Below are 13,469 nucleotides of genomic sequence, written 5' to 3'. Positions count from 1 at the left end.
AAGAACTCATTGACGAAACGTTTTATAGCAGAAGAAATGAAAATTTATATAAGGAGTGTCTATAATCTAAGACACAACCGTTTTGGTATGAAAAAAGTGAGAATGGTTTCTGGACTGACACGAAGAAACAAACGAGACGACTCACAAAGCTGTTACAACAGGATCTTGACCAAGTTTTGGCTCGATTATTAAATATAGACGAAAAATTATGACCCGGAAATGATAAAACAGTCTGTGACATGGAGGATACCATCATCTCCAACTCCGAAGAAATTTAATTATTATATTTATAAATATTATTTAATCGTATGTAATAATAATAAACCTCTTATTTAAGAAGAGGCTGGCTCACAAAGTTGCGTAGTCCAAATACGAAAGCAACGGCGTTGCAAACTCGCTAAAGTTGTGTTTTTTTAATAAATAAACGCCCCCGCACACAAGTCTAGAGTTGCGATGCACGATGGCTGCCATTTAAGAAGCTGGCTTCGATTGATGGAACTTCCTCCAGCCGGACCTTACTTCTAGTGATTTTTTTTATTTTCGTGTTAAAGTTGGCCATAAAATTTAAGGTGATCACGCAGTAGCCGGGGTAGGGTACACTTTTTAAGGGATCAGAAAAAAATATTTTACCTAGAAATTAACTTAATTGTACCTTAGAAAAAGAAAGGGTACTTCGACGAAATATTTAATAAAAGATAATTGCGTCATACTCATTAAGACTTTTTATTAAACACGCCGACTACAACCGGCATCAAACGTGGACTATAGATGTTTTTGATGACATGGTAACAATGTTTATTTCATCTATGGTATTAGAACCGTGTTACCGTTTAATGATACAACTAATAAAATGTGTTCTAGTAATATTGAGCTAAAGATTTTATTTGGTTCAACATGATTTTCTCCGGAACTAATTGTCGGAATAGAAAAAATATTTTTGGGTTCGATCCATGTAATAAGGCTATATAACATTAGCTACCTCTGAACGTGAGTCACATCAAGGGGATTTGTATTTAAAAAGACATTTCAAGTTAATTGGTATACATACGGATTAATTAATTTATAGATTATTGTTTAAATTAACATAAAACTAAAGCACTTCTTAATAGCTAACTGTATAAAATATTTATTATGTTTAATAATTATTGTTCCTTTGTATTTAAGATATATTCCTTGAAATTCTGCACGTATATTCATAAAAACATAACTATATCCAGATGGTCTAACCGCAAAGTTATTGCAGCAAGGAAGATTAACTCGTAAAGCAAGCAACTGCTTCCTCAAGTGTCGCACGGTTTAATAACATTGTCAACTTCGGTTACACTATAGCCATTAGTTGATTAAAGCGGTTTATCTATTTGTTAATAAGATTGATTTAAAGCGTTGTTTATTGAATCGGTAAGTTACAAAATTCAGTTAATATCAGCAGTGAATAATCCAATTCAGAAGTGCCCATTAAATTATTTAGGAGATCACTTGTAAAAATTCACTCTTTGTTAATTTAACTAATGGATTAAAATTGTATTAACTATGAAAGAATTATTTATTGTAATAACCAAGCGCCGCGCCTTAGTAGTGTTGATTCGGTTGAAGTGGCCTATAGCCTACCAGAAATACACCGACCAACAAAAAAAATATTAATTTTTTTGGTCACTACTAGGAAACTAATGACTAAAATTCGTTTTCTATGAAACGGACAGTCTTTGACATAGATCAAAATAGTAGTTAAAAGAGTGCATTTAGACTTATTTATTCCAAGCATATTAGTAATTTTTTCTCCATATTCCGGTATAAAACTAAAATATATATAACAGTATATCGAAGAACTAAAACAGACAATTTAATTGTTTTGTTGCTTCCCAATAATAAAAATAAATTCATAGAATAAACGTGTAAGTTTGAACGACGATTTAGACTTGTTTTCAAATTCAACGTCTGCATATGATATAATAATCTTTAATAACAAGTTTCGATATAAAGTTTAATTATATTGTAATAACATACATACATAAACTTCTAGTTTCTAGCTGACATGATTTTACCTATAATTAATAACGAACTCTAATATAGCAGTTCTAACGTGTCGGGTTCATTTGCAGGCAGATTAGATATTAAATATATTAAAACCAGTGGCGGTACAACCTCTTCAATTTCTGTATCTGTTCAGTGATCATTTGTTTTTTTTTAATAGGCAAGAAGGTGATCAGTCTTTTGTGTCTAACACAAATGCCGTCGACATTTTTGTGTTAGGTAAGGGAAGGTTAGGCATGGCAATTTCCTTTACCGTACGAGCGAACGTTGTCGATTGGCTATGCCGGAGTTTGTACCTACAACCTCCGGGATGAGAGTCGCACTTGAGCCACTAGGCTAACACTGCTGTATTGAATTTATGTGATATACAAAAAATGTTTTTGTTCTAGTTATGATTTTAATTTTCTTTAATAGTTCGTATAATCATAATGTTCTAAAGGATATTTAATTTAAATCTGATGTTAAAAAAGCAAGATTCCGAAATTATTTCACAAGGCACCAAGTTTACATAACATACGACAAGTAAATAAAACTGGTGATGCTACAACTTCCTCAGATTGGTGAACCAATTTCACTTGTCCAATAGGCAAGTCAGTGATCACTCTTCTGTTTTTGACACACTGTATTAAATTATGCAATTCAAACGCACCACTTTATGTTGAAAGTGTGAAACTTTCTCGAGCCAGCGTACGTAACGATTTAATTTATGAATATGCGCACTATGTCTAGTAGCTACGGATTTCATAATAATATTTTATTTTATAGAACAGGAGGCTCATCTGAGGTTAAGTGCCGCCCATGGGCACTCTCAGTGCCAGAGGGCTGACGAGTGTGTTCAAAGTTAGAGTCAATTCATTTATTTCAATTAGGCTTATTAAAAAGGCACTTTTGAAAGTCGAAATTGCAAGTTAAAAATATTTAAAAAAATGACTCTAGTTGCCCCTTCCACAAGGTAGTTTCATATGGAGAAGAATGGACAAGAAACTCCATACTTACTCTCTCACAACGTTTTTACAATATTTTGTATACATTGATTTGATAATAATTATATGTGAAGACCATATAATACCTTACCATACCTTGAACAAAATAAAACTACTACACTTAAATAAAGTAATTAGAACGCCCTTTTCTTGAAGGACCCTAAGTTGAATTGTTTCGGAAATACTTCAGTGGGTAGCTGGTTCCACATAGAGATGGTGCAGCACAATCTGTCTTAAATAACGCTCAGTTTGGAATGACGGACATCGAGGTGAACGGGTGGAAATAATTGCGTATTCTGCCTCGACGTCCGATGATGAAACTCAGCTGCATATATTAATGCGAACAACTCCTCTGAACACTCTCCATGGTAATGGTAGTAGAAGATGCAGAGAGATCTTTTGAAAAAAAGAAAATTTGCCAAACGTAATTATCACTAATCGTCATCGAAAGTGACTTTCCTATAAAAATACATCGTTAGAATTAAAATACGCTGATTGCGAATACATAGCCTCAGCCCTTATTTAGGGCAATATGTGTCTTATCTGTTAATTTATGGCAACCCTAAACCATTACGACCCTGTCTCGTCCCTTGCTTAGTACGAATAATCGTAATGCCGTTACTTACGGGGTCCTTAATTTCTAAAACGGAACTTGGACTAGACTTTTCAATATACTTTTTATTACTAGATGATCGTTTGCAGCATCAAGGTATTCATAATACAAAAGCGAATCTTTAATCAAGATTTTTTAATAATTAGAAAAATAAAATATGTTTATGATGGAACATAAGATACAGGTACCACTTATTCCACGTCATTAAATTTGAATCGGTAGACATCATCGGCAAAGAAGGCCGAGAGAAAAAGCCGGCGTTAAATACTCTCGGAACTCTTTTAAAATAGCATAAATCATCATACAAAATGACTATGGCAAACAACTCTTATTTTAATCCTTAACTGGTATCGTAAAATTAACTAACGTAACTGGTATTGTGGGGGTCGCGCGGCACTTATGACGCACGTACCTCGACTCGTAAAAGCTGCAGCGCCGAAAAATGTCGCCCGCCGGTGCATAGTTTTGAATAAAATCAAACAAATACGTGGGGGCCGCGCAACCCCAACCAAACCAGTTAAGGGTTAAAACAAATATCGCAAATTAATTAGAAGTAGCCTGTCTAACACTGCCCTTTTATAAACTAGATAATCGTTAACTTTATAGTAAGCCTTTTTACGCAGCTTTTCTTAATACATTTCTTAAATTTATTAAAAGGCAGAGAAAGGTTAGGCAGTCCGTCGATCGTAATTACACGTAGACGACACGGGTAGCAGATACCCATTACTTATTTTATAATAAAAAATATTATGAAATATTTTTCGCAATCAATCACGTTATAGACATTGTGGAAAGTGTTTTGTCCAATATTGAGGGAGGTATGAAATATTAGGGGTGAATTTATATACGGAAAAATGTATCTTTTATTATTTTATATGACGGCGCATTCCTAGCGCCATGTTAAGAAATACTGCAAATATTGGAACGAGATTTGACAGTTGTCAAGTCTGGCGGAGCGTCGTATCGATGGTCAGCGCGGCCATGTTGAATCGTTTGGAGTTTTCGAACGTCAACGGCGAGCGCACCACGTCTGCGACGAATCGCTTTTGTTCTAAATAATCTGGTGTCTTTTTGTTACAAAACTAATTGAAAGTGCTTGTTTAAGAGATTTCCTAATTAATAGTAAATAGATTTTGAGTTTGGTGACCAACATTAAAATTATTAAGACATGGCTGATTCTAATAATGAAGGGCATCCGCCCATATCAGAAGTGGGATCCCATGCGCTACTGACCGTGCAAAAACAACCACCTGACTAAAATAGCGCCTTGAAGTTGTTAAGTAATATGGAAATTTTACTTACTCGGATGTTAGCGACAACGCAACCACCGGTGGCAACTGCTAACGCCCAGTATATTTCAGTGAAATTTGTAGAGTTTAATCCGGTAGACGCAGACGCGGATATAGAAGGTTGGTCTTAATTACAGAGCTTAAAGTACTGACTAAACATTTAGAGGGCGTAGATTTCTCTAGCTCTTAGCAGTGTACTGAAAGGGCGCGCAGCTTTCTTGAGCAAGTTAAATTTGTATGAGCAGACATGGGAGAATGTAAAACAAAGTTTAATGGCTAGATTTTGTAAACCAAAATTATTTCAAGACTTCTTTGATGAAATATTGCGTTTTCAAATTGGAACAAAATAAACTGCAGCAGAGTGGCCTGCGCTTATGGAATATGATCGAAACTATACCTAAAACCCGAATGTCAAGATTTTATAACTGGATACGTCATATCGGTCTTATGTCAGAAGGATGATTTGATATGCCGTGAGCTAAACGCATATACTGTCACTATTAAACCTCAGTTGTTTAGAATCTTAAGAGGCATTTCCCTAAAGCGAAGATCGGGTGTTACTGAAATCCAAGAGCCTGATTTCAAGCAACCTAGAATTGTGGACGCAAGATTTCCTGGTAAATATCATTTTTGTGGAATCCTCGGACACCGGCAAGCGTCTTCGAGAAGATTCTTCTTGGATGACTAAGCAGCAAGATCCGTCAACTGCAACACGTGCCCCCGAGAAAACTTCTACCGTAACCTGTTATATATGCGGTCAAGTTGGACACATAGCAACAATTTGTAAAGAAAAGGAAAAAGGTGGTGGATCTACTGCAAGGTAATAGGTCAATATCTGCGAACAGTGGCTGTCGAGGGGCACCTTGAGGATGTCATCTGGTGAGTCAGTCTCCTTTCTTTTTGTTTGATAGCGGATCGTCTTGCTCGTTGATAAAAGAGAGCTATTATACTAAGTTCCCAAGTACTGTGCTCAATGATCTTGTGTATCTTGCGGGCATTGGTGGTGATGAAATAAAATCTACGTCACAGATTTCGAGTGAGGTTAATTTTGAAAATTTTATAAAACTCTTGACATTTCATGTAGTACCAGACTCATGTCTTACGGACCCTGTTATAATAGGTAGGGACATTTTAGAAAACGGTGTGAGCGTCAAAATTAATAATGATAATTTGAAGTTAATGTTTGTGAGGCGATTGTTACCCAGCCATACTTTACTCGGATAGATATGAATTTGGCAGCTGATGATAGAGATGCCCTTATTAGACTATTAGACAAATATGCTAGCAGTTTCGTGGATAGTGTTCCCCGTAAACGCGTGAACACAGAAGAGTTAGAAATTGATTGATAGGGGTCTACCCCATAAAACTGTTCAACGACGCCCATATCCGTAATACAATTATACAGATGCTTACCTCCGAACCAGTTCTGATGATCTTTAACCCGGACTTACCCGTTGAATTGCATTGCGACGCTAGCTCGGAGGGATATGGGGCGATCTTAATACAGAAAAAGAAAGACCTGCCCCATGTTGTAGAATACTTTAGCCGACGAACCTCTGAAGTAGAGTCCCGCTACCACTCATACGAACTGGAAACGCTGGCAGTTGTACGAGCGGTAGAACACTTCCGGCATTATTTATACGGCCGACGTTTCAAGGTTTTCACGGACTGTAACTCATTAAAAGCATCGAAATCTAAAACTGACCTAACCCCACGTGTTCATCGCTGGTGGGCATTTTTACAAGCCTACGATTTCGATATCATACATCGCGAAGGTCGTGGCATGGAACACGCGGATTACCTTTCTAGAAATCCCCTGCCGGACCCCAATAGCTTAATTTCCGAGTCACAAGTCTCTTCAAAACCTACAATTCAGATAGTAAATTTTGCAGAATTACATCAGGGTTGGCTTTCTGTAGAACAGAAACGTGATGCAGAGGTCCAAGACTTGATCAACAAGCACAATAATAACGATTTTCCTGAAACGGTTGGTCAGACATATGACGTTAGGAATGGCATTCTTTATAGGAAGGTTGTAAGAAACAAGATTATATCATGGCTGCCAGTCGTCCCTCGCTCCCTAATATGGACTTTGATTAATCACGTTCATAACGAGTTACAACATCTGGGTGGTGACAAAACACTGGACAAACTGTACGAACAGTACTGGTTCCCTCAGATGTCCAAGTGCGTTAGAAAATTTATTGACTCTTGCATTGTCTGCAAGGCATCAAAAGGTCCCTCAGGTACTCAGCATGTGCAGCTACATTCTATTCCAAAAGCTCCGGTACCGTGGCACACGATTCATATAGACTTCACCGGCAAACTAAGTGGAAAAAGTGACCGTAAGAAATATTGTTCAGTAATTATTGATGCGTTCACTAAATACGTATTATTAGAGCACACCTCATCATTAGACGCAGCTAGTGCGGTTCAAGCCGTTAAAAGTGCCGTTTGCCTTTTTGGAGCACCTAAGCGCGTAATAGCTGATCAAGGCAGGTGTTACGTTAGCCAGGATTTCAAGAACTTTTGTTCAGAACATAACATTAAGCTGCATTTTATAGCAACTGGCTCCAGCAAGGCAAACGGGCAAGTCGAGCGTGTGATGCGCACTTTGAAAAGTTTGCTAACGATTATCGAAAACGATCCCAATAAAGCGTGGCGTGACGAGTTAGGTAATGTGCAATTAGCGCTTAATAGTACTAGGTCTACAGTCACCAAATTTACGCCAACTGAACTCATGTTCGGTATCCGTTCTCAATCTCTAGGTATGTCGAGAATTAGGTGTTCAAGTCCAGATTCAGAACAAGAACAGCGAATTGACGTAGAGTCAGCTAGGCAAGATGCGTCTCTTAACATACAAAGGGCAGCCGCATCCGTTACTTTACTATTTAACCAGGGTCGAGCTACTATCAAGCCATTTTCTAAAGGCGATTTCGTATTCATCAAAAGTTGTGAACGCAACCAAACCAAGTTAGATAGGAAGTTTAGGGGTCCTTATGTAATAATCGCAGTATTAGATAATGACCGTTACGAGTTGAAAAGCATAACCGGTTCACATCGTACTTTCAAATACGCGCACGAGAACTTGCGTCCAGTACCTCGGGGTCATGACGGGTTAGTTGAAATATCTACTAGTTTGATGACTGAAGAAGAGGCCATGACGGCGCCGAACGATGTTGAACTCGATAATAGTCACCTCGACAGACCGAATGTTTGTGATATATATTGACTGCAGGCTCCGATACACTGTCCGCAGGATCAGACACGCTTACAGCGGAGTCTGATACCCTAAGTAACATTTCAGATCGCGAAATCTTTGAGCATGAGGTCCGTATTCACGCAGAGCAAGACAGTCCGTAACTTATAGGTATGTGTAATCTGTAAGCGCTGAAGTTTACTTAACTATGTTGGCATGATTAGTGAGATGAGTCATTGAATAACGTGGTGTGTGTGTGTGTGTGTGTGTGTGAAGGTGGTCGAAAGGATAATGTCGTCCGGGCCATGCAGCTGATAGCGGCTGGTCGTAGGGACACATTCATCCGGTCCAACCTTAAGTGTTCGTTGGTCGAAAGGATAATGTCGTCCGGGCCACGCAGCTGATAGCGGCTGGTCGAAGGGACACATTCATCCGGTCCAACCGTAAGTGTTCATTGGTCGAAAGGATAATGTCGTCCGGGCCACGCAGCTGATAGCGGCTGGTTGAAGGGACACATTCATCCGGTCCAATCTTAAGTGTTCATTGGTCGAAGGGACAGTGTCGTCCGGGCCATGCACGTGTGGCTGGTCGAAAGGACACACCCGTCCGGTCCAATCTTAGGTGTTAATTGGTCGAAGGGACAGTGTCGTCCGGTCCATGCACGAGTGGCTGGTCGAAAGGACACACCCGTCCGGTCCAATCTTAGGTGTTAATTGGTCGAAGGGACAGTGTCGTCCGGTCCATGCACGAGTGGCTGGTCGAAAGGACACACTCGTCCGGTCCAAATTGATACTGTGAGTATGTTTGTTAGATAAAGAGTGTAATGTTTGTTAAGTGATTAGAAAAAGGTGCCGTCCGGTCCATGAGTGGTCGAAAGGACACACGCTTTTTTTTATTCTGATAGTCATAGTTGTATGACAGTAGCATTACGTCTAGTAGTCATAGCTTGTCAGGTTGGGCGAGCGGGTAGATTTACTGACACCTGTCCGATTGATTGTGTCACTGTTACAGGACTGCAATCTGATGCGCCCGAGGACGGTCGAAAGTCAGTCCGGCCGTGACGGCGCATTCCTAGCGCCATGTTAAGAAATACTGCAAATATTGGAACGAGATTTGACAGTTGTCAAGTCTGGCGGAGCGTCGTATCGATGGTCAGCGCGGCCATGTTGAATCGTTTGGAGTTTTCGAACGTCAACGGCGAGCGCACCACGTCTGCGACGAATCGCTTTTGTTCTAAATAATCTGGTGTCTTTTTGTTACTTTTGTTTTTCATCCTGCAGAAGAGGGCTATTCGTGCAATCTATAATTTAAAATGTAGGGAATCTCTTAGAGATAAATTCAAGGAAATTAATATACTTACCTTTCCCTCGCAATATATTTATGAAAATATTATGTATGTATACAAAAATAGTGATAAGTTTACTAGAATAGAACATACGCACAATGTTAATACACGGAACAAACGCAGGCTGCAATTTCCCCGTACTAGACTATCTAAAGTTAGTAATTCTTTTTTGGGGAAAGGGATACTCTTCTTTAATAAAATCCCAGAAGCTCTTTTATCACTGCCTTTCAATAAATTTAAGAAATCTATTAAAGAAAAGCTGTGTAAAAAGGCTTACTATAAAGTCAACGATTATCTAATTGATAAAAGGGCCTGGGACTAGTGCTAGACAGGCTACTTCTAATTAATTTGCGATATTTGTTATAAATAAGTGTTGTTTGATGATTTGCTGTTTTAAAAGAGTACCGAGAGTTTTTTACGCCGGCTTTTTCTCTCGGCCTACACCCTCTGTCTTCTTTGCCGATGAGTAGGGATGCCTTCAAATTTAATGACGTGGAATAAGTGATACATGTATCTTACGTTCCATAATAAACATATTTTATTTTATTTTATTTTATTTTACAAAACTAATTGAAAGTGCTTGTTTAAGAGATTTCCTAATTAATAGTAAATAGATTTTGAGTTTGGTGACCAACATTAAAATTATTAAGACATGGCTGATTCTAATAATGAAGGGCATCCGCCCATATATATAATATTTAGCTAACCGCGGGTTTGCACTATACCCTGATTTTACGTATACTATCTGGAATCTAGATACGCTTGCTTGGGTTAAATGCTTGAACGCTGTGAACATAAGTACTAGGTTTATAAGATAGTTCTTTACAGGCACTAGTGAGTAGACAATAAATTAGGTAAAAAACCGTTAGTTTTTATATTAGACTATAACTGTTTATTGGCTTTAATACTGTAATGTACGCTAGATTACAGTAGAGTTAAAGTTAAAAAGTATACCTGGTTTTATGACTCTCTCGCTAGATGCTGTGTTATCTCTTGACATTCGTAGGTAGCGGATATTATGAGTTTGAGGATATAAGGCTGTATTTCCTTTTTATTTTCCTACTTTTAGCTAGTAAGATCAATTTTCTTCATTTTTCAGTACATATTTGTTTATTCAATCCTCTTTTAAATAAAAAAATCTTTTAATGCACTCTTTTGTTTAATTTTTTTTACCCAACTTTTCTTTGATTAGTTTTGATTTTTCTCTCTCTCTCTTTTAAAACATTTTCCATGATCTTTCCTAAGATCTAACCTTATCAAACAAAAGTGTCCTCTTCTGGTTTTGGTATAGTTCCGACCGGTTTAGGTTACGTTTATGTATTGTTAAATGGTTACTATACTATATACAATATTTCCTATGTATACAAATTTAATAGCTAAAGTTTCTTACTAAAACATGCTATTGTATTGTTATAGTATCAAGTATGTCCGAAGTGTGGGTCGAGCTACGGGCGCCCCGATTTGTGGTGCATGGACACAGCGCACAAGTCCGATGCGAGCATAACGTTGACCCAGGAACTATATACAAGGTAGGTAGATTTATCAAAACATATCGCACACCCGTCAACTACAAAATGTAGGAAGGTAAATATTACTGAAGCATGAAGAGTTACTGTCTACTGTACTAGATCCAAAAATCAAATGCTATCAAAAGTACACGTTCGACCGTTGTTATCTAAATAAATACCGAGATAAATATTGCGTTACAAATGACAAACATCACTTAAAATTACGATAGTTAGAAAATCATAGTATCATTTTATTAGAAATTGCGTTATTTATAATAATATGTTTCTTTTTCTATGATTTATACTATAGACAAAATGGTTTGGACGTAAATATTGATAGTATGAAACATTAGGTTACTATACAATTGTCAAACAGCCCTACTCAAAGACCATGATTAGTACTTAGCCCTGCCTTGCGATTCTGTAAACTACAAGCTCCCTCCTTATCAGAATGCAAAATCGTAAAATGACTGCTTCACGACTGATTTGAGCGCGACCGCCGCTGCGAAAACCGCAGTGAGAGTTCGAAAAGTGAGTTACAGAATCGCAAGGCTGTTCCTAACTATTAAAAATAATTTCATCATAGTTTCAATCAACCAAGCCTTAAATCAGTTGGTAATGGCCCATTGTGTTACGTGGTTACATTATTATAATTATTAATCTACTTTTAAACATACACGACGCTGACAATGGCTGTTGGACATTTAAATTGCATCTAAATCAAATCTAATATAAGGAAAGTATATCAAAGGCGCAATCACAAATCCTATTTTGATTAATGTTTTGTCTTTCAACAGCTGCAAAGCGTTCACATTTAGTTTTAGCCAGACAAAGAATATAGAAAGATTATAAACCTGCCACAGTCAACTGCCACAAAGTAGCTAATAATAAATATACTATATGTGATGTGTTGTTTTATTAATTTTTATACTATGCCAAAAATGTATTAGTATGATTTGCGTGCGACGATGCTGGTTGCCGAATTAGAGTCTCTTCTATAGTTATTTTTTTTCTGACTTGACTTGGACTTGATTTAAAATATCATCGATGGATTTCTAAGGGTTATATTTATTCGTAACAAGTCACAATCTCGAGCGCTGGCAAATATGTCAATCTTCATACAGAAAAATGGTCTCTTGGAGCTAGATTTAAGTTCGATTGACGTTCAACTTAAATCCTAAGACTAATAAAATCGGTATAATACAATACGATTTTCAGTATAGGCGTTTATCTAAAGGGTCTTAACCAATGTATTATTGGTACATCATATATTTTTACATTAAACAAGCGGTACTGGCATTAGGTCAACGTTTCCAGTTCGGAATCCGAATTTATATAATAATATACATTAAATTTCACTAAGACATCATTGAACATTACAATGTAGCCTAATTAAAGTCTAACTTAATTTACTAACAATATTTAACATAAGAAAGTGTCCAATTACCACTGTCTTGCCATTAAGACTAACGTGCAAAACTAATCCACTAAATATAACATTAAAATGAAAAAAATAGAATATAAGAATACTATTTACGAGATTTAGTAGTCACCAGACATGTATATTAAAAATTTAAATTTTCCAATAGGTTGTCTTCTTCAAGAACAGCCATCGAATTATGCAGTACGTACGAGGAAGAGATCCGCCATACGAGTTTTATAATTTCTCTGGAGCTGATATAAATGTAAGTAAAAATTGTTAAAATTGATACGTACTTTACGTAGTGTTTAAATAATTAATGTTTTATGTTCAACCGATAGATGTCGCATTGAATCGTGGTATTGTTTTTTGTTCATGATCCGGCTCGAAGGACCATGAACAAAAGAACAACACTTCATTAAAATAACCTTGAACAACTTATACTCTTCTTAAATCAAAACAATACCGCGATTCAAGCTTCCACAGGCGACATCTATTGGTTGAACATAAAACATTAATTATTTAAACACGTAGTATATACACAATACAAGTACGTATTATTTTACGTTTTTGTTATAAGTTTGCCCTACATGTATAGGATATTGTTGGAATTGGAAAATATTTAAGTGTCATGCTTGTGTGCTAAACTTTCGTGTGTATGTTTATATTTCTGGTTCAATATTGTATTTGAAGAACCTAAATATGTTGACAGGCGGGTTTATGATTCTACTAGCGGCCCGTCCCGGCTTCGATATGAAAGATATTTTATAGGCATTTTTTTATACATTGGGTAACATTATTGTTGTTTTAGTAGGGATCCTTACATCTTTCTTGCAATTAAACTAACCTAAATCAGTGATAATGTAGCATTCAAATGGTAAAAGAATTTCTAAAATCAGTCCAGTACTTTCTGAGCCATTTCATTACTAACATACTAACAAACAAATATTTCGTCTGTATAATATAAGTATGGATATTTGAGTCACAAAAATACGGTATTAAATTTAGGCTTTGGCATATCATTTGAATGAAGCCCATAGCCCAGATTTTCGGTATAGAGCGCGTATTGTCTGATTTATAT

General features: G+C 36.9%; 1 protein-coding gene across 1 annotated transcript in view; it reads left to right on the top strand.

The window, feature by feature from the left end:
• Positions 1-13,469, top strand: part of LOC125052413 — a 70,253-nt gene that overhangs the window by 34,102 nt on the left and 22,682 nt on the right. The window contains exons 3-4 of the mRNA XM_047653237.1: positions 10,877-10,989; positions 12,558-12,653. Coding sequence (XP_047509193.1) covers positions 10,877-10,989; positions 12,558-12,653 — 209 coding nt within the window. The remainder of the gene's footprint in view (positions 1-10,876; positions 10,990-12,557; positions 12,654-13,469) is intronic.

The sequence above is a fragment of the Pieris napi genome, chromosome 9 (genome assembly GCF_905475465.1).
Source record: "Pieris napi chromosome 9, ilPieNapi1.2, whole genome shotgun sequence".
Taxonomy (NCBI): domain Eukaryota; kingdom Metazoa; phylum Arthropoda; class Insecta; order Lepidoptera; family Pieridae; genus Pieris; species Pieris napi.
The sequence above is the reverse complement of the archived record's forward strand: the minus strand, read 5'-3'. Positions and strand labels throughout refer to the sequence as shown.